The 27,961-nt window shown below is 36.2% G+C and overlaps 2 protein-coding genes and 1 long non-coding RNA gene across 5 annotated transcripts in view; 2 read left to right on the top strand and 1 right to left on the bottom strand.

Moving 5' to 3' along the window:
• The first annotated feature begins 62 nt into the window (after positions 1-62).
• Positions 63-5,760, top strand: LOC120328035 (uncharacterized). 2 transcript variants are annotated; one of them, XM_078114318.1, is made up of 9 exons: positions 63-216; positions 759-881; positions 1,256-1,414; positions 2,619-2,735; positions 3,053-3,208; positions 3,524-3,649; positions 4,277-4,426; positions 4,732-4,959; positions 5,175-5,760. In XM_078114318.1, exons 1-9 carry the CDS (start codon positions 147-149, stop codon positions 5,363-5,365), a joined length of 1,320 nt encoding a protein of 439 aa, XP_077970444.1. In that variant the 5' UTR covers positions 63-146; the 3' UTR covers positions 5,366-5,760. The 2 variants fall into 2 exon arrangements, with proteins under 2 accessions (XP_077970444.1, XP_077970443.1); XM_078114317.1 differs by having other exon boundaries at positions 4,729-4,959.
• Positions 5,761-5,906: 146 nt separating this feature from the next.
• LOC120328034 (uncharacterized) overlaps positions 5,907-27,961 on the top strand; it is a 53,238-nt gene continuing 31,183 nt past the window's right edge. Inside the window, exon 1 of one of the 2 annotated variants that reach the window (XM_039394419.2) lies at positions 5,907-6,956. In XM_039394419.2, coding sequence (XP_039250353.2) covers positions 6,810-6,956 — 147 coding nt within the window. In that variant the 5' untranslated portion in view covers positions 5,907-6,809. Of the gene's footprint in view, positions 6,957-14,775; positions 14,881-27,961 lie in introns of those variants that run through there. The other variant, XM_078114323.1, reaches the window with a different exon arrangement.
• Positions 7,072-8,352, bottom strand: LOC144425069 (uncharacterized). Its single transcript, XR_013477246.1, has 3 exons — positions 7,511-8,352; positions 7,373-7,432; positions 7,072-7,289 (listed from the first exon to the last, which is right to left on the bottom strand). It is a non-coding gene; the product is annotated as an uncharacterized LOC144425069 (long non-coding RNA).

The following is a 27,961-nucleotide window of genomic DNA, read 5'->3' as shown; positions in this document are numbered from 1 at the left end:
AAATTGGTCATCAAACTGTAAACGTCACTTCACTGTCTTGACCTGGAGGCATATTGTTCTCACAGAAAAGTTTGAATTTGTATTTAAATAGTTCTTTCAATCGAAATATCGCAGCAGTTGATATTTTTTTATCATATATTTTTACCATGGACAAGTATTTCTATATATTACTCCTAATTTCAGTGACACGCTGTCGGGGACAACTTTCTGGTTCAGGTTGGTGATAATTGTTTAATTAAAAATAAAAAATAAAGAACTTATTGTTATGTTGTTTTTCATTATACCCGTTTGCGGTTTGAAGTTTTTGTTTCATGATGATAAATGAAATTTTACAAATTTAGTTTAGTTCAGTTTAAATGAGAGATCGTCTTTCCATATACACAAGGCACATCTAACCTTTAAGCCTGCCTATACTGAAGAAGTTGAATAAACCCATTTCGTTTCGTTTCCCAATTTTTTACTCCGGTTTATCTTGATTTTGCTGATTTCCCACTACATCAAATAAAATGTACCATACCAATTTACTCACTTAGGACTTATACCAGCCCAAAATGCACCTAATCTGAACGGAGTAAACCAAGTAATTAATCAAATTTCATTGTTTCACGGGGTAATATGTTCTATTAAATTGATTGACTATATATTATCATTTCGATCAAATTTACAGATTAGTTATACGAGCTCAGGCTATTTGAATGAAGTTACCAAAACCTAGCTGCATATAAATTTTAGTCACTTTTATTTTATTATACATCTAGGATCGTCTTGTCCAGAAGAAACGCTGGAATGCATAGAAGAAAATGAAATTTGCTTCCGCGGTAATAGTGATTCTGTCAACTGTTATTGTCCATATGGCTTTAAGGGTGACAACTGCGAGGAACGTAAGAAATATTTCATATTATTTTGTCTAACTATGTTCACTGATGATTACTACAGATTAGCTCAGTAGCAATTTTAGAATCAGTTCCGACAGCGATATGTGACGCATTTTGTTGAACACGAAATAGTCTCCGTTTAGGACAGTGAAAAGTAAACTATGTAAGGGGAACTAAATTAAAATTAGAACTTGAATAAGTTGAATCACGCATGTACGCCCGATAGGTCATATTATAAATAATTTACCTGTGCTTAGTTACTGAACAGTTTGATATGTCATCAATTCATAAGCATTTTGAAACTAGATATATTTTAAAATTTATCTTTGAAGAATGTTCCAAACAAAACAATTAAATATATTTTAAATACAATTATGCAGCAATGACCGACCTTATTGACGAAAAGTGTGAGCTACCAGACAAACCAGGGGATTTGTGCGACAGATTTGAACTCACAATCCAATGTACAAATAATAATTGCCAAGAGTCCGAAATTTGTTGTTCAACTGGATGCGGGACAACATGTGTAGTTAATCCGGGTTAGTAATGTATTGAAAATTTCAATAACGTACATAAGTTAGGCAGTCGGATATCCTTGAGTGTGAATACAACACGATTTTAATAAAAAAGTTGGGCGCTCCAAAAGTATGTGCACCAATATGGAGGTAACTAATTTTGTTTGCCTACTTCATATCAAGTTGTATAAAGAGAATGAAACCTATGGACAGGGGGATATTCACTTGGCTAATACAGACAGTGCCGAACTCGTAGAACTAAAACATAGGAATTCGAAATAAAATCATGGCCTCACCCTAACCTGGTACACATGCTACGAGAGTACCAAAAGTTGATACTTAATTCATATTTTATTTCAAAATCAAAGATTAAAAAAGGGATGCCTGGAAAACAAATGTTTTATCATCCAGATTCTAGACCTAGATGTAGAGTCTAGAACAAATGCCGGTTAATCAGTCTTCGTAGCACACACCACGAACAAAAAAAAAAAATTGCATTTGGTATTTCTGTTGAAAAATTTGTTGTATTTTCACCATGTGTTTACGTAAATCTATCTATATAATATATTCTGTACAAATGAATAAAAAAAATATTGAATATAATTATCGTAGACTTGCCGACAGTATTACTATAGTTGAAACTAATTATTATTGCCCCAGGCCTCGACGACCGCGGTTGAAAAAATAACCGGAGCGGAGCTTTTTGGAATTTTAGAAAATACATCATTCGTATCACACTTAGGCATGCTTGCAACTGGCTAGTTTGTCATTTGCATCTTTATCGCTCCGTGAACACGGATTATCTGCTTTGACTGAAATTAAAAGCAAAAAAAGGGAGCGACTTCTTGGAATTGACGTCGAAATGCGAGTGGGCTTGGCAACGACAGAACATCGTTTTAATCTTTTTTGTTCCTCAAAACAGGCATATCCATTGCATTTACATTTGCAAAATAAATTTGTTTAAATTTAAATTTATTTTTTTACAAGTGTGTCGCATTTTTTTTATTTGCTTAGTGCGCCGCAAGCACAAACAAGTTCAAGAATCACTAAAATACTTATATGTAACTATTTATTCCTACCATTTTCATGACAAAAACAGATCCTTGAGAATAACTAATATATTTTATATTTTGATTGATTTAAGAAAGGTATGAATGGGCAGTTTATTAATGATCAGTAGTACTTGGCTACATTTGTATGTTGAATATTCAAATTCCCATAATTTCAGAACTTAAGTGTACAACAAAAAATGATTGTAAACCGAATCAGGGATGTTATAAATATACTGAGGAAGTTAATATCTGTTTCTGCGCGTTTGGATTTGAAGGCGAAGATTGCACGGACCGTGAGTATTGGAACTATTGAAAAACGATAAAATTTATCTTTCAAAAGTCTTAAATTAAAAGTTTAAAAAAAATCTGTGCTATACATGGCTACAAACGAAGCCCTGATGTAAGTTTTATTGTTTATTTACTACATTTCTACAATGGTTGGAGTTTAATCTTATAAATTATATTTATTATGGATTTTGTAAAAAGATATCTCACGTATTTCCTCAAAACGATCTCCCACGGTTTAAGTCTGAAAAAAAGTTGTGACTATACTTTTTTCTGAAGTAGCCAACTTCACCTAATTATTTCTATCTTGTATTGTTTTTCGTAGACCTAAATTCAGATCTACGATGTCCATTTCCGAATGATATCATTGACGTTTGTGAAAATATAAAGAAGGAAGAATGCTTAGAACATGAAGATTGTCCATCAAAACACATATGCTGTGTAGCGCCGGACGCCTGTTCGACCACTTGCTTACCGTTAGGTGAGATTTTATAAATAACTAGGAAACAGGGCAATATCGGATAGACTGGATATCCGATTTGATGTGGACCTACATATCGTTTTGTTAAATTGTTGTTGTTATTAGTATTTTTTGTGGTATCCTGTTGTTGCTATTGTTGTTGTGAAAAATCGTTTTTCTCTTCAACTACTGGACCAATTGCTTTAAAATTTTCAGTGATTAAAGATTGTTGTTCTCGATAGAAGGCATGATAATCTCAAGACATGATAACATCAAGTGTTTTATCATATAGAAGTTTTTTTTTTGCAATTAATTTTCAATTCTATCTTTAATCAGGATGTGAAAATGCTGCAGAACTCAAAACATGTACAGACAAGAATAAGCTATGTATAAACGACGACTCTACCGATGTATTCAGTTGCATATGCCCGCAAGGATATGTCGGTACCATGTGTGAAATAGGTGAGTAGTTTGTCTGCTCAAGAAAAATATGCTACGAAGAAACATTACTGTTTCAGTTAAGAAGTAAAAAAGTTCAGTAAGAAGTAACAATTATAGCCACACTTGAATATACAAAAACAACATATTTTGCGCCGAAAGCGAAAATATCTATTTTAGGGACTACCAAATGAGTTTGAAATAGCGTTTTTTTATGAGAAAGGGTAATCCGTATTGGTTTCGATAGGTATAGAAAGAAGCATTATGGGTTCACGAGCTATTTAAATGAGTCTGTAAATTAAAGTAATTGAGTATATAATTAAATATAATTAATAATTATATTAAATAATAATATAAATATAATTTTACTTCATCACACCTGGTACAGTAATTATTATATGGCGCTTCCAACTATCATGTTGAAAGTTTTATTGCCATCTTTATAAACCCATGGAAGCAAACTGGCTTTAAAGGTGCTAGGTGTTTCAATAGAAATATATATATATATATATATAGGGTGTAGACATTTGAATACGTACCAATTTTTCTTTTGACAAGACGTCATAGAAAATATGAAATAAGTAGGTCGACCAAACCAAGATCATAAGCAAGTGTTTGGATAATTAAAACCGATTTCTTTGAAAAATCTAGCATTGCTCGATGAACGTTGCGAGTTTCCGGAGGTTGCTGGTGATACATGCCTTGAATTTGAATATCCAACGACATGTACAAAAAATGAAGATTGCGAAGGTGATAAATACTGCTGTTCAACAGGATGCGGAACTCAGTGCGTGGACCCAGGTGAAAATGTTGTGTTATAGAAATATAAACCATGTTTTATTGAAAGTGACGATGGAAATTATGAAACATATGTTATTTATAGTTCTCTGATACCATCTACATTTGCATGAAATGGGCACTATGTATATATCATTTTCAATATTATTAGCTAACTAGCCAAACTGTTATATCTATTTGCCAGAACAGAAAAACCAATTCATGTTTTACTGTTAATTAATCTTGCTTTACATTATCAAAAATAAATTTCTTCCATCGTTTTGTTGCTAATTCGAAATTTTCTAAAATATTTTGATTATTTTTAGCAGATTCACCTCCCCGCAAGCCATTAAATCCGTTGTTGATTGCTCTTGCCTTATCAAACCGTGGGCGTCAAACTCCTGTAATTCCTGCACCATATGTACCTTATTGTCCACCGAACCTATGCGGTCAACTAGTTTGTCCCACAAATGTTGGAGCAAGATGTCAACCGATCAGGGGACGATGTGATATCCATTTTTATGACCAGTATACCAATCATCTGATTACACAGAATTGTAAGTAAAGTTGAAAACTATTTATCCAACTAGTTCTCATAGTAGCGAAAGTATAGATTCAAATTTTTCCCCTTAAAATATATGTATGTAAATTGATAAATATATTACCTCCAATTGACATTTGAATGACCTTGGGAGATCTATTGCGCTAAAATATTTAGTATTAATTGTTATGACAAAAGAAAAAAGTACAACAGTCATTATTTTTGTTGTAGGTCCGTGCAACAGAGGTGCTCAAGAATTCAGTTCTTGTTTTGCCAACAGTTGTTCTGACATATATGGCAGACCATTGGTTTGTCGCGGAAATCCTAACGCAAGATGTCGCGTAACAAGATGTGGATTCTGCTTGGCATATTGGATTGATGAACGTACCGGACAACGTGTTCAATGTGCCAATGAGTATTAAAGCTCACAGATATCTCAAGTATCTGTCAACGATATAATGATTTTCTTGAATTTTTGTTACTTTCCTCACTTTAAAAATGTTTCCTCATAAAGGTTTTCAGTACAGACAATTAAAACCTAGGATTTCTACATATTATCACGCAGATGTGATTTACAAGGATTTGAACTGGAAATCGTACTTGCTGCTACCTGTGATGTAACTTTAAAATTTCACTTACGTGCTGCAGAAATAATAACGCAGATTCTGAGAATATATCATGTTAGATTTTGATTTCCCTCTTCTTGGTATATCGATCATCTTGCTTGTATTAATATCGAATTGAATGATTTGGGATTCATATATATAACAAATCAGATCGTTAAGATTTAATATATTAAATAAAATTAACCATACAATTCTACGGGTTGATTTATTGCTGTCGAGTTTGTAGATGATTTATATATACATCGGTTCCAGTGGTCATATATAACTATAGCTTGATATGAATATATGTAACTCATTATACATGTCCTAGAGTTGGGCACTATGAAATTATCAGCTACCTAGATACATTTTGAAGGCGTGATAGTAGAATGAAAAATATACCTGGCATCATTTACAATTACATGACAAATCGGCCTTTCGGGTCGCGGTTGGGTTTACAGAAAATTTTTGTAAATCGGCGCATATGGGTAGTTTCAAGCCAAATGCTTACAGATGGGTTCGTATATATAATAATATTATATATACAGTTTGTGCAATTATAGATTTTTATACTATATGTTATCAAACCATATCAGCCTAAAGTATTTTTAGTGCACTCAATTTGCATGCTTTCTCCCCAGAATAGACTAAGAAGACGGGCTAAATTTACTCCTGAGTCCTGACCGATAATTACCGAGTTACTGGATAATACTGGAGTTATAATAATGCACACTCCTTATATTCCCCGCATACAATAAAATTTTGGGAAATGTCATAAATCCCAAAAATTTCTTAAACTTGTCGCTATAATGCAGTCGACTGTTGAGTATTTCACACATTATCAAAAGATAAAATATATAAATATACTTGAGGTGTTTTCTTCACTTTCCATTTTGAAATATTTTCCATGACTGCTCTCCATTACTCGAAAGAAAATCCATATTATACTAGAAGAGTTTGAATTATAAAGTACATGAAATCTGTTAGTAATTTATTACTGCTCTTCGACAAAATCAGATAGAAATTGCTTGTTCTACAGGGATATGTTAGTTAAAATTACAAGTCTTTTTTACTATATACACAGTTTACACACACCGCTGTAAATGTTAATTTCAATGTGTTATGAAGTTAATGCATAACAGCTAAATTATTCATATTTAATCCATTTTATATTATAAAGCGGATGAGTCAATAAAACTGTTGTCATTGTTGTCTACATTCAGAAGACTAAAATAAAATTGATAGCCATTCTAGGACAAAAATGGTGGGGAAGCTTGTACTATTTTGTGCGCTGTTTACTGCAGTAAATGTTAAAGATACTCATGCATGTGGGGAAAAGGATAGTCACTGGGAGCCGCAAGATATTCCAACGAGGGCATTGCAAACAAGAATTATTGTATATGCTGTTGTAAGTCGTACTTCTTTTTCAAATGTCTATTTGTTTCAATAAACATAAAACAATGAATAAGGTAAAAACTAAGTATAGGAATAACTCTTTGAAAGAGAAGATCATATTATGTAAGTACTGTAACCTCCCTTCCAACGTGACCCGGTAGCACAAGGTGTCACATAGAGAAAACTAACAAATCGAAAACGCATCTCCCAAATCCTTGTCCAAACACAACCAATTGTTGAAAACTTGTAATGAAATTGTAATTCGAAGAATTGATAGCATAACATGAAATGCTCAGCAATACACAAACATCACAATAGATGGAAATGAAAGATGGAAGACGGTTTTCTAAAACAAAATACCATGTCTTAGAACACTTATAAAACTAAATAATACCAAATTCAGCAATGATCCAAATATAAATAACATACCGATAATATTTATGACACCGGGTAAGAAAACTTTGTGAATCCACGAGAATACTTCACAATCTGTTAACAATGACAATATTTAATACACATACATCAGTGAACTTCAAATTATGCAACTTAAAGTACTAGCTTTCTTACCCAAAAATCATTGCATAATACATTCTGGAAACATCAGTACACTTTCTTCACAGTAACAAATGTACGGCACAATATCTTAACACCAAGGGCAACAACCCAATAAATCCAGTTACTAACTAATTTAGATGTCTAAGTCATCTACAAGATAAACACAATAAACAGCAATAATTAAATCACAATAATACCAACACAAAGAAACTTTAAAAACTTGACTTGGCAGCAAAACAGCAGCAAAGTATGGTGCAATATCCATTAATGTCGGCGAACTCGACTTAACAGCGCCTACACGTGGCAACAATATTATTGCCAAACAATAATACTTGGATCCTGTGGATCGTGACGTAACATTCTCCCCTCCAAAATGGATAATTAGATATGAGCCATTTTCAAAAATTCAAATTCAATTACGTCACCTCACAAACCACAATATCCAAGTTCACAATTTAAGCATCACTGTGAATAATAAAACACAATTTGTTTATTGGTCTTTTAAAAAGCCATTTTTTGTTTTAACTTTAACTTGGCGCACAGTCCCATTTTTATCAGGAAACACTTCAACAACTCGCCCCATGAGCCACTGGCAACGAGGTGCATCTTCAGAAATCATAACTATATCACCAATTTTTAAATTTGGTTTTTGAACAGTCCATTTTTGTCTTCCAATAAGTGTTGGAAGATACTCTTTATTGAATCTTCTCCAAAATTGATCAGCCATGTATTGAACTTGCTTCCATTTGAAGCGGTAACAATCCTTTTCAGTGAACACACCTGGCGATTCGTTTCGTGATCCTCTCAATAGCAGCAGATGATTAGGAGTTAGTGGTTTTTCATCATTCACATCAAAAGTCACCGGACAAAGAGGTCTTGAATTTAGGATTAATTCGACTTCAACAAAAAGAACATGTAATTTTTCATCTGTTAGAATTTGATCATTCAGCAATCCTCCAAGTATTTTTCTTATTGACCGGATGAGTCATTCCCAGCATCCACCTGCTTTACTGTCAGTGGGACAATTCCAGTTCCATTCTATGTTCCTTTGACTCAAGAAATCATTGATATAATGCTGATTCCACTTCTTTATTTCATCACGAAGAACTTTATTTGTGGCTTGAAAATTTCCAGCATTGTCAGAATATATAGCTCTTGGCCTACTACGTCGTCCAATGAATTTTCGTAAAACATTGATAAATGAGTCCGTTGACAAAGAGTAAGCCACTTCAATATGCACTGCACGCGTGCACATACAAGTAAATATACATCCATATCGTTTCACATTTGATCTGCCTTGTTTGACTAAGAAGGGTCCAAAAAAATCACATCCAACTTCAGAAAAAACAGGTTTGCTCACTGCCAATCTAGCACCTGGCAAATCAGCCATAATTTGCTGTCCAAGAGGTGCATTTCGTTTACGACATGACATGCAGTTCCTCAAAACTTTTCTGACAGCAACCCCGCCTTTGATAATCCAATATTTTTGTCGCAGTGATGTCCAAGTATGTCCCATTCCAGAGTGTCCAACCTCCTTGTGATGTTGGAGTATCACCAAATTGGTGAAATGATGGTCATAAGGCAGTATAATGGGATGTTTGACATCAAATTCCACTGGAGCTTTCTCAATACGTCCTCCAGCACGTAAAATTCCATTCACCAACATTGGCGTTAATTTCCGCAAGATGTTTCTGGATGACAGCCTTTTTCCAGCATCAATACATCCACCAGAAGATTTTGACAATTTATCTATGATTTCACCAAAGGACTGCCTTTGTACATATTTAATTAGAGCAAATTCACTTCTCCTCAGTTCATCAACATACCTTTGTGTAGGTTTTCCCCACTTTTCTTACTTCTTAAAAATGAAATGAATCGCAAAATCCAAGCAGTCGCCTTTTTCAGCGAATGCACATCAGAAAACTGCTCCACAAGTCGATTAGTAGCACTTTGATCTGTTAACATGCAAACCGGTTCTTGCAATTGTTTTACAAGCTGAAATTCATTAGGCAGTGGAGGCAACGACACAGGCTGAGGCCATTGCTCAGCATCTTTCCACAAAAATTCAGGCCCACTGAGCCATCTGCTTTTCGTGGCCATCTTCTTTACACCGATACCCCGCGATGCTTCATCAGCTGGATTCTGCTTTGTAGCTACGTAACGCCATTGTGACACTTCTGATCCTCCATCAATCTTGGCTAAGCGGTTTGCCACAAAAACCGGAAAACGCTTATTGCAATTTCTTATACTTTGCAAAACTGCAGTCGAATCTGTCCAGAAAAAAGATTCACATTCATTACCTAGATGAAGTTCACTTCTCAACATCTGGTCTATTTTCACTGATAAAACTGCAGCAGTCAGTTCAAGTCTTGGTATGGAAATTGCTTTCAATGGTGTCACTCTTGCTTTACCAAAAAAAAATGCACAATGTATATCTTGATTTTCATTAACCAGGCGTAAATAAGCCACTGCACCATAAGCAACCGAGGAAGCATCTGCAAAATGATGTATTTGCATCACTACAACTCTTCCAAATCCATTGGGCTTTACACATCGATTGATAGTAATATCTTTTAAAGCACTCAGCTGCTCAAGCCACTTTGTCCATTTTGCAACGTCACAATCAGGAATAGGCTCATCCCATCCAAGACGTTTCCTACATAAATCCTGTTGCATGATTTTTGCAACTATCACCACCACTGCTACAAAGCCTAGTGGATCGTATAACGAACTAACAAGCGATAGAGTAGTTCTTTTGGTCATCACATCAGGTTATGTCATATCTATATTGAAACCAAATGAGTCAAAACTGACTTTCCAATACACACCGAGAACACGATCAGACAGTGTTTCATCAAACTTCAAATTCAATATAGACTTGGCCTTCTCATCCTCAGGAATACTATTCAGTATTTTTTCACTGTTGCTAAGCCACTTCGTTAGTTTGAATCCACCTTTTTTCAATATTTCAGTAAGCTGTTGTTTCATTCATAGGCCATCATTTTCAGAACACACAGATTTTAACAAATCATCCACATAAAAATCTTGTTCAATGGCTTCGATAACATCAGTGTCAAACTCCCCTCCAAAGTCCTGGGCGACTATTTTCAGACAAAAGTTAGCAACAGTGGGTGAACTCTTTGAGCCAAACAAATGTACAGTCATTCTATGACCAATAGGCTCTTTTGACATATCTCCACCAGGCCACCACAAGAATCTCAGAGCATCTCTGTCTTTCGGATCAACATGAATCTGATGAAACATCGCCTCTATGTTTGCTACTAGAGCAATCCGCTCCTGGCGGAATCTCATAAGAACACCGGTTAATGAGTTTGCCAAATCTGGTCCACTCAACAAAGACTCATTTAATGAGTAGCCACGGTACTGACATGCTCCATCAAATACAACTCTTGGTTTTAGTTTTTGTGGATGTACAACACAAAAATGAGGAATATACCATATCTGATTGCACTCTTTCAAATTGCATTTTGTCACCTTTTCTGCATAGCCTTTCGCTATGTAATCTTGAACTATTTCTACATATTTCAAACGTAGATCATCATCGCGAACCAGTTTTCGCTTAAGGCTTGACAATCGAGACATAGCCAAATCACGATTATTTGGCAAAGTTCTCGCATGAGGACGCCACAATAGAGGTAATTGATACTGACCATTTTCAAATTTAATTGCCTCATGCATCAAATTAAGAGCATACCTATCTTCTCGAGACATAGCAGTATCTGACATTTTTTGTGAATCAATGAAATCTGTTTTCCACATTCTCTCAAGTTGTATTTGCAGCAAGTCATTTTCATCATTTTTCATAAAATTAACATTGAAAGATAACAATTCTGACCTTTCAATTTTTGGACCAATCAATGTCCAACCAAATGGAGCTTTCCAAGCTATAGGCTGTCTTGGACGACCTCGTCTCACTTCTTGTACACAAAAAGCTTCTGGTACATTGGCACCAATCATCAGTAGTACTTCAGCATTGTCAATGTTAGATAAATTCAACCCTCTTAGATGTGCCATTCTGTTCTTGTCATTCATTGATAACGGAGCATTTGCTTTCACAGGTAATTTGTCAATTGAAAACACTTCAGGCAAATCCATAACTTCCTTGCCATCACAAGATTCAACCCGCAATTGAACTTTTGACGCCCCGTGTATCCTTGACTCACCATTCACAGTTGTTAATGAAATATCAGCTGGCTCCCGATGTAATCCAAGCATGTCAATCAGTTTGTCTGAGCACAATGTTATTGCTGAGCCAACATCTAAAAATGCATATGTCTCCACTTCTCGGTCATTACCGGATACCTTCACAGGCACAATACAAAAATACACGGACCTATTACTTTCTGTGGCCTGACACAAGCTTGATTCTGGCATGGAAGCTGGAGAAATGTTTTCTTTCTCACCATTAGTAGACTGTTCTTGATCAGGTTCATTATTTTCCTGAAATGAACGATGAATAAGTCTGTTATGCTTTGCAGTGCATCCATCCACTCCACATGAAAGCTTAGATCTGCACATACTGGCAACATGTCTATATTTCAGACAAATATAGCAAAGTCGACGTGCCCTCATAAATTTAATTCGTTCCACAATCGGCTTCTTCTTGAACTTTTCACATTTTGACAGATCATGAGGCATCGAACAATACATGCATTTAGTTCTGAAGATGACAACTGCATCTTTTTCTCTGATACAGTTTCGGTGACATTGTGTGCCATTGTTCTAATTCGAGAAGTTTCGGATGAATGACTGCAGTTTCTTCTTCAGTCACAAACTCAATGAAATCTTGGAAAGATGGTTCTTCATCTCTCGCTATTATCTTCCCCACTCTACGTTTCCAAGCCATTCTCATACTAGGAAATAAGCGATTTGATGCTCTAGCCAAAATTTGTAGATTGTCCATTTCATTCTCTTTGTTTATGCCTTTCAAAGTGAGTTTGAAATCTTCCAATGTGCGAACAAATTCTTTAAGCTTTTCATGGTCATTGAATTTTATCTGTGGTCCATCAACCACCTTTTTCACACATGAATGAACTACCTCATGTGTTCTACCATAATTTTTCTCAAGCAGTTTAATTGCTTTTTGGTATCCTTCCGACTGAATGAGCTTTCGTGCTTCTCCGGTACAATGCTGGAGTAGATATGACAATCTGGCAGCATAACTATCAACATTTTCATCAATTTGAGCAGCAAAATTACGCCTGAACATATGATAATTCGTGGAATCACCAGAAAAATATAAAACTTCGGGTTTTGGTCTATTCAAATGCTTGATCAATGTCAAAACATCATTTGACAATGATTGAGAAGAATCCGGAGGCCTACCACTGGCCGGTTGACAAGTCTTATTAACACTTGCCTGATCAGGGTTATTTGTAACCACTGACTGATTTGGAATATACATAGCAGGAATTCTATTGTCCTGATTTCCATCTTCAAATTTGCTTGGAACAAGTAAATCCAACACTCGAGGCACTACAGGGCCATTTACCCCAGCACTCGGTTTATCATCTAGTACAGATTTTGATTCAGTATTGACAGGATAATCTTCAACAGCCATTGCCAGAGTACCGGCATCAATTTTGCCCACAGCACAGCCAACGTTAGACTGTGCATAAACAGGTGTACTCTGCACAAGATGTAAGCTTTCACATGTGGTTTTGTTGGCTACCATGCCAACTTCTAGCCCTTTTCTATTGGCTTTCTCTGAACCCACATGTCTCACATCCTTCGAAAAACAATTATCCGTGACATCAACATTCATTCGATCTGAACTAGTGGACTGCTCCCAAAACTCTTCTTCGGCATCAGCCGTTTGAACTTTGTGTTCCGAATCCAACATTTCTATTGACTGGTGGATTTGATTTATTCTGTTTTGGAGCTCATGTTTACGTTTAATCTTTTCAAGTTCTAATCGAGCCAATTTAGCTTTTACTTTAGCTTCTGCTCTTCGATAACTTGATCGTGAACTTGCACTTGAAGGATGACTAGACTGTTTGATTTCTCCAATTGAGAAAACTGATCTGCTGCTGCTTTGACTACAGCCAGCAGCCATTGCTGCACTCTACTATCAAATTCTGCCTGATTCTGTTCAATACTTTCCATCCAATTTGCATTGTGCTCAAAAATTGCAGATGGATTCTCACTACAGAATTTCATGAGTGCCTGAAATGTTTCAGAAATGTGCTTCGACAATTCCTGAACAGAAACAGCATTTTTGCGATCCATCATAAGGGATTCGACCCTTAAATACAAGTCTTTCAGTCGACCTTCCAATATTTCAAAAATCAAACGTTGACTGGAGTCTGAACTTGACATCTTCAAAAAGTTATGTTGTTGCTTTATTCGATAATTAGATTCTGTTCAGAATTGTGTTATTCATGTGATATCGATAATTCTATATTATCGAAAACTTTATGTAACCTCCCTTTCAACGTGACCCGGTAGCACAAGGTGTCACATAGAGAAAACTAACAAATCGAAAACGCATCTCCCAAATCCTTGTCCAAACACAACCAATTGTTGAAAACTTGTAATGAAATTGTAATTCGAAGAATTGATAGCATAACATGAAATGCTCAGCAATACACAAACATCACAATAGATGGAAATGAAAGATGGAAGACGGTTTTTTAAAACAAAATAACATGTCTTAGAACACTTATAAAACTAAATAATACCAAATTCAGCAATGATCCAAATATAAATAACATACCGATAATATTTATGACACCGGGTAAGAAAACTTTGTGAATCCACGAGAATACTTCACAATCTGTTAACAATGACAATATTTAATACACATACATCAGTGAACTTCAAATTATGCAACTTAAAGTACTAGCTTTCTTACCCAAAAATCATTGCATAATACAGTAATACATTCTGGAAACATCAGTACACTTTCTTCACAGTAACAAATGTACGGCACAATATCTTAACACCAAGGGCAACAACCCAATAAATCCAGTTACTAACTAATTTAGATGTCTAAGTCATCTACAAGATAAACACAATAAACAGCAATAATTAAATCACAATAATACCAACCCAAAGAAACTTTAAAAACTTGACTTGGCAGCAAAACAGCAGCAAAGTATGGTGCAATATCCATTAATGACGGCGAACTCGACTTAACAGCGCCTACACGTGGCAACAATATTATTGCCAAACAATAATACTTGGATCCTGTGGATCGTGACGTAACAAGTACATTTTACTTTTCAAAGTCAGTATTTGAAAACTTAAAATAGGAAGTTTCATCGATACGATGCCATAGCATTGGATAAACGTTCATATACGTATACGTAAGATTCATCTGTATTTGAAGACAAATTTACTCTGCGACCATGAATAAAAAGGTGAGCTTGAAACTTGAAGCACCCGAGATTTGTAACCGCCAACTTCAACATAGTGCGATGCAGCATGGAAACAGTCAGTCTGACATTGTTGGGCTGATAGCCTTGCCCGCCCTCCTCCGATTATGACATTTTATGGTCATTGCTTACACTCCAATATGCCTAATTTTATAAATGTACTCGAAATAAACCATTACCTCAATATCTTGTAGGTAATCATAGTTATGCCATTGCCAAAACATAGAAATATGATGCAAATCATTTTATATTTTTACATTTCACAGCCTCTTTCATTACCGAGCGTTTCTTTAGCAGAAAATGTCGTCAGTTATAAAAAGAGTTCAACAATGATTAATGGATATGTTCCGGATACGATATGTCAAGGATACGCATGAGTGACCTCGGCGATACGCTCCAGTGAGCAATATAGGATTTTACATTTTCATCTTCTTCTTGAGAACGACACTACTTAGAGACTTGAAATTTACATCACATGCAGATAATAAGTCCCCCATCATAAATTGCGAATTTTATGCATGACTGACCACGCTTTCACGCTCCAGTGAGAAAAAACGCGTCTTCAGTTTTTTTGTGATTTCTCAACATTGATACATGCTATTGGGTTGAAATTCATAACAATGATTAATGGACATGTTCCGGATACGATATGTCAAGGATACGCATGAGTGACCTCGGCGATACGCTCCAGTGAGCAATATAGGATTTTACATTTTCTTCTTCTTCTCGAGAACGACACTACTTAGAGACTTGAAATTTACATCACATGCAGATAATAAGTCCCCCATCATAAATTGCAAATTTTATGCATGACTGACCACGCTTTCACGCTCCAGTGAACAAAACGCGTCTTCAGTTTTTTTTACGCAGGAAGCCTTTTAAAGCTGCACGCTGCTCTAGTTTTAATTTCAAATTGGTCCTACAAACTTGAAATTCACCTCAAATGTGCAGAAGTTCTCAGCTAGCAATAAAATGCAAATTTTATGCATGACTGACCACGCTTTCACGCTCCAGTGAGCAAAACGCGTTTTCATTTTGTTTGCGATTTCTCAAAATTGATACATGCTATTGGGTTGAAATTCATAACAATGATTAATGGACATGTTCCGTATATGATATGTCAAGGATACGCATGAGTGATCTCGGCGATACGCTCCAGTGAGCAATATAGGATTTTACATTTTCATTTTCTTCTCGAGAACGACACTACTTAGAGACTTGAAATTTACATCACATGCAGATAATAAGTCCCCTATCATGAATTGCAAATTTTATGCATGACTGACCACGCTTTCACGCTCCAGTGAGCAAAACGCGTCTTCAGTTTTTTTGCGATTTCTCAAAATTGATACATGCTATTGGGTTGAAATTCATAACAATGATTAATGGACATGTTCCGGATACGATATGTCAAGGATACGCATGAGTGACCTCGGCAATACGCTCCAGTGAGCAATATAGGATTTTCATCTTCTTCTCGAAAACGACACTACTTAGAGACTTGAAGTTTACATCACATGCAGATAATAAGTCCTCCATCATAAATTGCAAATTTTATGCATGACTGACCACGCTTTCACGCTCCAGTGAGCAAAACGCGTCTTCAGTTTTTTTTACGCGGGAAGCCTGTTAAAGCTGCACGCAGCTCTAGTTATTATTATTGGACACGAAGTGGACATAACGATCGTTTCAATATTATGTTGTTGTTGTTGTTCTTGTTCTTTGACACGTTTTTAAAAAGTCGCTTTTCTCTTCGAATACTGGACCAATTGCTTTGAAATTTTCAGTGGTTAAAGATTAATTTTTTCGCTAGAAGGCTATTACTTTTATTTATTTCAAAATTTTGCGTGAATTCTATGAAATTTGATATTCGTCTAAAATTTTGCTGTATTATTTTTTATCCATGGGAACACGGATTTTAGTCAGTGTCATGACTGGCTGTACGTTTTGATTCTGCAAAATTCTTGCTACTGGAAATTCAGAACTTTTTTGAGGGTACCGGTAGCGTCAAAGGTACCGGTAAGGACTGATTCGCTCTGGTCTAACGTGTCCATATATTTGTGCGTAGCTCTCTTGTTATTAGGCTTCCCGCTGCTTGTCAGCAGGGAACCTATTGTATTCCTGTGTTTTATTATTATTAGGCTTCCCGCTGCTTGTCAGCAGGGAACCTATTGTATTCCTGTGTTTTATTATTATTATTTATTTATTAGGCTTCCCGCTGCTTGTCAGCAGGGAACCTATTGTATTCCTGTGTTTTATTATTATTATTATTATTTATTATTATTATTTATTTATTATTATTTATTTTTATTATTTTTTTTCCAAATTGGTCCTACAAACTTGAAATTCACCTCAAATGTGCAGAGGTTCTCAGCTAGCAATAAAATGCAAATTTAATGCATGACTGACCACGCTTTCACGCTCCAGTGAGCAAAACGCATTTTCAGTTTTTTTGCGATTTCTCAAAATTGATACATGCTATTGGGTTGAAATTCATAACAATGATTAATGGACATGTTCCGGATACGATATGTCAAGGATACGCATGAGTGACCTCGGCGATACGCTCCAGTGAGCAATATATGATTTTACATTTTCATCTTCTTCTCGAGAACGACACTACTTAGAGACTTGAAATTTGAATCACATGCGGATAATAAGTCCCCCATCATAAATTGCAAATTTTATGCATGACTGACCACGCTTTCACGCTCCAGTGAGCAAAACGCGTCTTCAGTTTTTTTGCGATTTCTCAAAATTGATACATGCTATTGGGTTGAAATTCATAACAATGATTAATGGACATGTTCCGGATACGATATGTCAAGGATACGCATGAGTGACCTCGGCGATACGCTCCAGTGAGCAATATAGGATTTTACATTTTCATCTTCTTCTCGAGAACTACACTACTTAGAGACTTGAAATTTACATCACATGCAGATAATAAGTCCCCCATCATAAATTGCAAATTTTATGCATGACTGACCACGCTTTCACGCTCCAGTGAGCAAAACGCGTTTTCAGTTTTTTTTACGCGGGAAGCCTGTTAAAGCTGCACGCAGCTCTAGTTATTATTATTATTATTTATTTATTATTATTAGGCTTCCCGCTGCTTGTCAGCAGGGAACCTATTGTATTCCTGTGTTTTATTATTATTATTTATTATTATTATTATTATTTATTTTTATTATTTTTTTTTCAAATTGGTCCTACATACTTGAAATTCACCTCAAATGTGCAGAAGTTCTCAGCTAGTAATAAAATGCAAATTTTATGCATGACTGACCACGCTTTCACGCTCCAGTGAGCAAAACGCGTTTTCAGTTTTTTTGCGATTTCTCAAAATTGATACATGGTATTGGGTTGAAATTCATAACAATGATTAATGGACATGTTCCGGATACAATATGTTAAGGATACGCATGAGTGACCTTGGCGATACGCTCCAGTGAGCAATATAGGATTTTACATTTTCATCTTCTTCTTGAGAACGACACTACTTAGAAACTTGAAATTTACATCACATGCAGATAATAAGTCCCCCATCATAAATTGCGAATTTTATGCATGACTGACCACGCTTTCACGCTCCAGTGAGCAAAACGCGTTTTCATTTTGTTTGCGATTTCTCAAAATTGATACATGCTATTGGGTTGAAATTCATAACAATGATTAATGGACATGTTCCGTATATGATATGTCAAGGATACGCATGAGTGATCTCGGCGATACGCTCCAGTGAGCAATATAGGATTTTACATTTTGATTTTCTTCTCGAGAACGACACTACTTAGAGACTTGAAATTTACATCACATGCAGATAATAAGTCCCCTATCATGAATTGCAAATTTTATGCATGACTGACCACGCTTTCACGCTCCAGTGAGCAAAACGCGTCTTCAGTTTTTTTGCGATTTCTCAAAATTGATACATGCTATTGGGTTGAAATTCATAACAATGATTAATGGACATGTTCCGGATACGATATGTCAAGGATACGCATGAGTGACCTCGGCAATACGCTCCAGTGAGCAATATAGGATTTTCATCTTCTTCTCGAAAACGACACTACTTAGAGACTTGAAGTTTACATCACATGCAGATAATAAGTCCTCCATCATAAATTGCAAATTTTATGCATGACTGACCACGCTTTCACGCTCCAGTGAGCAAAACGCGTCTTCAGTTTTTTTTACGCGGGAAGCCTGTTAAAGCTGCACGCAGCTCTAGTTATTATTATTGGACACGAAGTGGACATAACGATCGTTTCAATATTATGTTGTTGTTGTTGTTCTTGTTCTTTGACACGTTTTTAAAAAGTCGCTTTTCTCTTCGAATACTGGACCAATTGCTTTGAAATTTTCAGTGGTTAAAGATTAATTTTTTCGCTAGAAGGCTATTACTTTTATTTATTTCAAAATTTTGCGTGAATTCTATGAAATTTGATATTCGTCTAAAATTTTGCTGTATTATTTTTTATCCATGGGAACACGGATTTTAGTCAGTGTCATGACTGGCTGTACGTTTTGATTCTGCAAAATTCTTGCTACTGGAAATTCAGAACTTTTTTGAGGGTACCGGTAGCGTCAAAGGTACCGGTAAGGACTGATTCGCTCTGGTCTAACGTGTCCATATATTTGTGCGTAGCTCTCTTGTTATTAGGCTTCCCGCTGCTTGTCAGCAGGGAACCTATTGTATTCCTGTGTTTTATTATTATTAGGCTTCCCGCTGCTTGTCAGCAGGGAACCTATTGTATTCCTGTGTTTTATTATTATTATTTATTTATTAGGCTTCCCGCTGCTTGTCAGCAGGGAACCTATTGTATTCCTGTGTTTTATTATTATTATTATTATTTATTATTATTATTTATTTATTATTATTTATTTTTATTATTTTTTTTCCAAATTGGTCCTACAAACTTGAAATTCACCTCAAATGTGCAGAGGTTCTCAGCTAGCAATAAAATGCAAATTTAATGCATGACTGACCACGCTTTCACGCTCCAGTGAGCAAAACGCATTTTCAGTTTTTTTGCGATTTCTCAAAATTGATACATGCTATTGGGTTGAAATTCATAACAATGATTAATGGACATGTTCCGGATACGATATGTCAAGGATACGCATGAGTGACCTCGGCGATACGCTCCAGTGAGCAATATATGATTTTACATTTTCATCTTCTTCTCGAGAACGACACTACTTAGAGACTTGAAATTTGAATCACATGCGGATAATAAGTCCCCCATCATAAATTGCAAATTTTATGCATGACTGACCACGCTTTCACGCTCCAGTGAGCAAAACGCGTCTTCAGTTTTTTTGCGATTTCTCAAAATTGATACATGCTATTGGGTTGAAATTCATAACAATGATTAATGGACATGTTCCGGATACGATATGTCAAGGATACGCATGAGTGACCTCGGCGATACGCTCCAGTGAGCAATATAGGATTTTACATTTTCATCTTCTTCTCGAGAACTACACTACTTAGAGACTTGAAATTTACATCACATGCAGATAATAAGTCCCCCATCATAAATTGCAAATTTTATGCATGACTGACCACGTTTTCACGCTCCAGTGAGCAAAACGCGTTTTCAGTTTTTTTTTACGCGGGAAGCCTGTTAAAGCTGCACGCAGCTCTAGTTATTATTATTATTATTTATTTATTATTATTAGGCTTCCCGCTGCTTGTCAGCAGGGAACCTATTGTATTCCTGTGTTTTATTATTATTATTTATTATTATTATTATTATTTATTTTTATTATTTTTTTTTCAAATTGGTCCTACATACTTGAAATTCACCTCAAATGTGCAGAAGTTCTCAGCTAGTAATAAAATGCAAATTTTATGCATGACTGACCACGCTTTCACGCTCCAGTGAGCAAAACGCGTTTTCAGTTTTTTTGCGATTTCTCAAAATTGATACATGGTATTGGGTTGAAATTCATAACAATGATTAATGGACATGTTCCGGATACAATATGTTAAGGATACGCATGAGTGACCTTGGCGATACGCTCCAGTGAGCAATATAGGATTTTACATTTTCATCTTCTTCTCGAGAACGACACTACTTAGAGACTCGAAATTTACATCACATGCAGATAATGAGTCCCCCATCATAAATTGCAAATTTTATGCATGACTGACCACGCTTTCACGCTCCAGTGAGCAAAACGCATTTTCAGTTTTTTTGCGATTTCTCAAAATTGATACATGCTATTGGGTTGAAATTCATAACAATGGTTAATGGACATGTTCCGGATACGATATGTCGAGGATACGCATGAGTAACCTCGGCGATACGCTCCAGTGAGCAATATAGGATTTTACATTTTCATCTTCTCCTCGAGAACGACACTACTTAGAGACTTGAAATTTACATCACATGCAGATAATAAGTCCCCCATCATAAATTGCAAATTTTATGCATGAATGACCACGCTTTCACGCTCCAGTGAGCAAAACGCGTCTTCAGTTTTTTTGCGATTTCTCAAAATTGATACATGCTATTGGGTTGAAATTCATAACAATGATTAATGGACATGTTCCGGATACGATATGTCAAGGATACGCATGAGTGACCTTGGCGATACGCTCCAGTGAGCAATATAGGATTTTACATTTTCATCTTCTTCTCGAGAACGACACTACTTAGAGACTTGAAATTCACATCACATGCAGATAATAAGTCCCCCATCATAAATTGCAAATTTTATGCATGACTGACCACGCTTTCACGCTCCAGTGAGCAAAACGCGTCTTCAGTTTTTTTTACGCGGGAAGCCTGTTAAAGCTGCACGCAGCTCTAGTTATTATTAGGCTTCCCGCTGCTTGTCAGCAGGGAACCTATTGTATTCCTGTGTTTTATTATTATTATTTATTTATTAGGCTTCCCGCTGCTTGTCAGCAGGGAACCTATTGTATTCCTGTGTTTTATTAGGCTTCCCGCTGCTTGTCAGCAGGGAACCTATTGTATTCCTGTGTTTTATTATTATTATTATTATTTATTATTATTATTTATTTATTATTATTTATTTTTATTATTTTTTTTTCAAATTGGTCCTACAAACTTGAAATTCACCTCAAATGTGCAGAGGTTCTCAGCTAGCAATAAAATGCAAATTTTATGCATGACTGACCACGCTTTCACGCTCCAGTGAGCAAAACGCATTTTCAGTTTTTTTGCGATTTCTCAAAATTGATACATGCTATTGGGTTGAAATTCATAACAATGATTAATGGACATGTTCCGGATACGATATGTCAAGGATACGCATGAGTGACCTCGGCGATACGCTCCAGTGAGCAATATAGGATTTTACATTTTCATCTTCTTCTCGAGAACGACACTACTTAGAGACTTGAAATTTGAATCACATGCGGATAATAAGTCCCCCATCATAAATTGCAAATTTTATGCATGACTGACCACGCTTTCACGCTCCAGTGAGCAAAACGCGTCTTCAGTTTTTTTGCGATTTCTCAAAATTGATACATGCTATTGGGTTGAAATTCATAACAATGATTAATGGACATGTTCCGGATACGATATGTCAAGGATACGCATGAGTGATCTCGGCGATACGCTCCAGTGAGCAATATAGGATTTTACATTTTCATCTTCTTCTCGAGAACGACACTACTTAGAGACTTGAAATTTACATCACATGCAGATAATAAGTCCCCCATCATAAATCGCAAATTTTATACATGACTGACCACGCTTTCACGCTCCAGTGAGCAAAACGCGTCTTCAGTTTTTTTTACGCGGGAAGCCTGTTAAAGCTGCACGCAGCTCTAGTTATTATTATTCTTTATTTATTATTATTATTATTTATTTTTATTATTTTTTTTTCAAATTGGTCCTACAAACTTGAAATTCACCTCAAATGTGAAGAACTTCTCAGCTAGCAATAAAATGCAAATTTTATGCAAGACTGACCACGCTTTCACGCTCCAGTGAGCAAAACGCGTATTCAGTTTTTTTGCGTTTTTTCAAAATTGATACATGGTATTGGGTTGAAATTCATAACAATGATTAATGGACATGTTCCGGATACGATATGTCAAGGATACGCATGAGTGACCTCGGCGATACGCTCCAGTGAGCAATATTGGATTTTACATTTTCATCTTCTTTTCGAGAACGACACTACTTAGAAACTTGAAATTTACATCACATGCAGATAATAAGTCCCCCATCATAATTTGCAAATTTTATGCATGACTGACCACGCTTTCAAGCTCCAGTGAGCAAAACGCGTCTTCAGTTTTTTTGCGATTTCTCAAAATTTATACATGCTATTGGGTTGAAATTCATAACAATGATTAATGGACATGTTCCGGATACGATATTTCAAGGATACGCATGAGTGACCTCGGCGATACGCTCCAGTGAGCAATATAGGATTTTACACTTTCATCTTCTTCTCGACAACGACACTACTTAGAGACTTGAAATTTACATCACATGCAGATAATAAGTCGCCCATCATAAATTGCAAATTTTATGCATGACTGACCACGCTTTCACGCTCCAGTGAGCAAAACGCGTCTTCAGTTTTTTTGCGATTTCTCAAAATTGATACATGCTATTGGGTTGAAATTTATAACAATGATTAATGGACATGTTCCGGATACGATATGTCAAGGATACGCATGAATGACCTCGGCGATACGCTCCAGTGAGCAATGTAGGATTTTACACTTTCATCTTCTTCTCGAGAACGACACTACTTAGAGACTTGAAATTTACATCACATGCAGATAATAAGTCCCCCATCATAATTTGCAAATTTTATGCATGACTGACCACGCTTTCACGCTCCAGTGAGCAAAACGCGTCTTCAGTTTTTTTTTTTTTCACGCGGGAAGCCTGTTAAAGCTGCACGCGGCTCTAGTTATTATTATTATTATTATTTTTTTTTCAAATTGGTCATACAAACTTGAAATTCACCTCAAATGTGCAGAAATTCTCAGCTAGCAATAAAATGCAAATTTTATGCATGACTGACCACGCTTTCACGCTCCAGTGAGCAAAACGCGTATTCAGTTTTTTTTGCGATTTCTCAAAATTGATACATGGTATTGGGTTAAAATTCATAACAATGATTAATGGACATGTTCCGGATAATATATGTCAAGGATACGAATGAGTAACCTCGGCGATACGCTCCAGTGAGCAATATAGGATTTTACATTTTCATCTTCTCCTCGAGAACGACACTACTTAGAGACTTGAAATTTACATCACATGCAGACGATAAGTCCCCCATCATGATTTGCAAATTTTATGCTTGACTGACCACGCTTTCACGCTCCAGTAAGCAAAACGCGTCTTCAGTTTTTTTGCGATTTCTCAAAATTGATACATGCTATTGAGTTGAAATTCATAACAATGATTAATGGACATGTTCCGGATACGATATGTCAAGGATACGCATGAGTGACCTCGGCGATACGCTCCAGTGAGCAATATAGCATTTTACATTTTCTTCTTCTTCTCGAGAACGACACTACTTAGAGACTTGAAATTTACATCACATGCAGATAATAAGTACCCCATCATAATTTGCAAATTTTATGCATGACTGACCACGCTTTCACGCTCCAGTGAGCAAAACGCGTCTTCAGTTTTTTTTACGCGGGAAGCCTGTTAAAGCTGCACGCAGCTCTAGTTATTATTATTATTATTATTTTTTTTTCAAATTGGTCCTACAAACTTGAAATTCACCTCAAATGTGCAGAAGTTCTCAGCTAGCAATAAAATGCAAATTTTATGCATGATTGACCACGCTTTCACGCTCCAGTGAGCAAAATGCGTATTCAGTTTTTTTGCGATTTCTCAAAATTGATACATGGTATTGGGTTGAAATTTATATCAATGATTAATGGACATGTTCCGGATACAACATGTCAAGGATACGCATGAGTGACCTAGTCGATACGCTCCAGTGAGCAATATAGGATTTTACATTTTCATCTTCTTCTCGAGAACGACACTACACATGCATTACATCACATGCAGACAATAAGTCCCTCATCATATTTTGGTCCTACAAACTTGAAATTCACCTCAAATGTGCAGAAGTTCTCAGCTAGCAATAAAATGCAAATTTTATGCATGACTGACCATGCTTTCACGCTCCAGTGAGCAAAACGCGTTTTCAGTTTTTTTGCGATTTCTCAAAATTGATACATGCTATTTGGTTGAAATTCATAACAATGATTAATGGACCTGTTCCGGATACGATATGTCAAGGATACGCATGAGTGACCTCGGCGATACGCTCCAGTGATCAATATGGGATTCTACATTTTCATCTTCTTCTCGAGAACGACACTACTTAGAGACTTGAAATTTACATCACATGCAGATAATAAGTCCCCCATCATAAATTGCAAATTTTATGCATGAGTGATCAAGCTTTCACGCTCCAGTGAACAAAACGCGTTTTCAGTTTTTTTGCGATTTCTCAAAATTAATACATTCTATTGGGTTGAAATTCATAACAATGATTAATGGACATGTTCCGGATACGATATGTCGAGGATACGCATGAGTGACCTCGGTGATACGCTCCAGTGAGCAATATAGGATTTTACATTTACATCTTCTTCTCGAGAACGACACTACTTAGAGACTTGAAATTTACAACACATGCAGATAATAAGTCCCCCATCATAAATTGCAAATTTTATGCATGACTGACCACGCTTTCACGCTCCAGTGAGCAAAACGCGTCTTCAGTTTTTTTTTACGCGGGAAGCCTGTTAAAGCTGCACGCAGCTCTAGTTTATTATTAGGCTTCCCGCTGCTTGTCAGCAGGGAACCTATTGTATTCCTGTGTTTTATTATTAGGCTTCCCGCTGCTTGTCAGCAGGGAACCTATTGTATTCCTGTGTTTTATTATTATTATTTATTAATATTATTATTTATTTATTATTATTATTATTTATTTTTATTATTTTTTTTTCAAATTGGTCCTACAAACTTGAAATTCACCTCAAATGTGCAGAAGTTCTCAGCTAGCAATAAAATGCAAATTTTATGCATGACTGACCACGCTTTCACGCTCCAGTGAGCAAAACGCGTCTTCAGTTTTTTTGCGATTTCCCAAAATTGATACATGCTATTGGGTTGAAATTCATAACAATGATTAATGGACATGTTCCGGATACGATATGTCAAGGATACGCATGAGTGACCTCGGCGATACGCTCCAGTGAGCAATATAGGATTTTACATTTTCATCTTCTTCTCGAGAACGACACTACTTAGAGACTTGAAATTTACATCACATGCAGATAATAAGTCCCCCGTCACAAACTGCGAATTTTATGCATGACTGACCACGCTTTCACGCTCCAGTGAGCAAAACGCGTCTTCAGTTTTTTTTTGCGATTTCCCAAAATTGATACATGCTATTGGGTTGAAATTCATAACAATGATTAATGGACATGTTCCGGATACGATATGTCAAGGATACGCATGAGTTACCTCGGCGATACGCTCGCTATAGGATTTTACATTTTCATCTTCTTCTCGAGAACGACACTACTTAGAGACTTGAAATTTACATCACATGCACATAATGAGTCCCTCATCATAAATTGAAAATTTTACGCATGACTGACCACGCTTTCACGCTCCAGTGAGCAAAACGCGTCTTCAGTTTTTTTTACGCGGGAAGCCTGTTAAAGCTGCACGCAGCTCTAGTTTATTTATTTTTATTATTTTTTTTTCAAATTGGTCCTACAAACTTGAAATTCACTTCAAATGTGCAGAAGTTCTCAGCTAGCAATAAAATGCAAATTTTATGCATGACTGACCACGCTTTCACGCTCCAGTGAGCAAAACGCGTTTTCAGTTTTTTTGCGATTTCTCAAAATTGATACTTGGTATTGGGTTGAAATTCATAACAATGATTAATAGACATGTTCCGGATGCGATATGTCAAGGATACGCATGAGTGACCTCGGCGATACGCTCCAGTGAGCAATATAGGATTTTACATTTTCATCTTCTTCTCGAGAACGACACTACTTAGAGACGTGAAATTTACACCACATGCAGATAATAAGTCCCCCATCATAAATTGCAAATTTTATGCATGACTGACCACGCTTTCACGCTCCAGTGAGCAAAACGCGTCTTCAGTTTTTTTGCGATTTCTCAAAATTGATACATGCTATTGGGTTGAAATTCATAACAATGATTAATGGACAGGTTCCGGATACGATATGTCAAGGATACGCATGAGTGACCTCGGCGATACGCTCCAGTGAGCAATATAGGATTTTACATTTTCATCTTCTTCTCGAGAACGACACTACTTAGAGACTTGAAATTTACATCACATGCAGACAATAAATATCCCATCATAATTTGCAAATTTTATGCATGACTGACCACGCTTCCAGGCTCCAGTGAGCAAAACGCGTTTCAGTTTTTTTGCGATTTCTCAAAATTGATACATGCTATTGGGTTGAAATTCATAACAATGATTAATGGACATGTTCCGGATACGATATGTCAAGGATACGCATGAGTGACCTCGGCGATACGCTCCAGTGAGCAATATAGGATTTCACATTTTCATCTTCTTCTCGAGAACGACACTACTTAACCACTTGAAATTTAAATCACATGCAGATAATAAGTCCCCCATCATAAATTGCAAATTTTATGCATGACTGATCACGCTTTCACGCTCCAATGAGCAAAACGCGTCTTCAGTTTTTTTGCGATTTCTCAAAATTGATACATGCTATTAAGTTGAAATTCATAACAATGATTAATGGACATGTTCCGGATACGATATGTCAAGGATACGCATGAGTGACCTCGGCGATACGCTCCAGTGAACAATATAAGATTTTACATTTTCATCTTCTTCTCGAGAACGACACTACTTAGAGACTTGAAATTTACATCACATGCAGATAATAAGTCCCCCATCATAATTTGCAAATTTTATGCATGACTGACCACGCTTTCACGCTCCAGTGAGCAAAACGCGTCTTCAGTTTTCTTTACGCGGGAAGCCT

This window comes from Styela clava, chromosome 7 (assembly GCF_964204865.1).
Source record: "Styela clava chromosome 7, kaStyClav1.hap1.2, whole genome shotgun sequence".
Classification (NCBI taxonomy): Eukaryota; Metazoa; Chordata; class Ascidiacea; order Stolidobranchia; family Styelidae; genus Styela; species Styela clava.
This window is presented reverse-complemented; position numbering and strand designations above follow the sequence as displayed.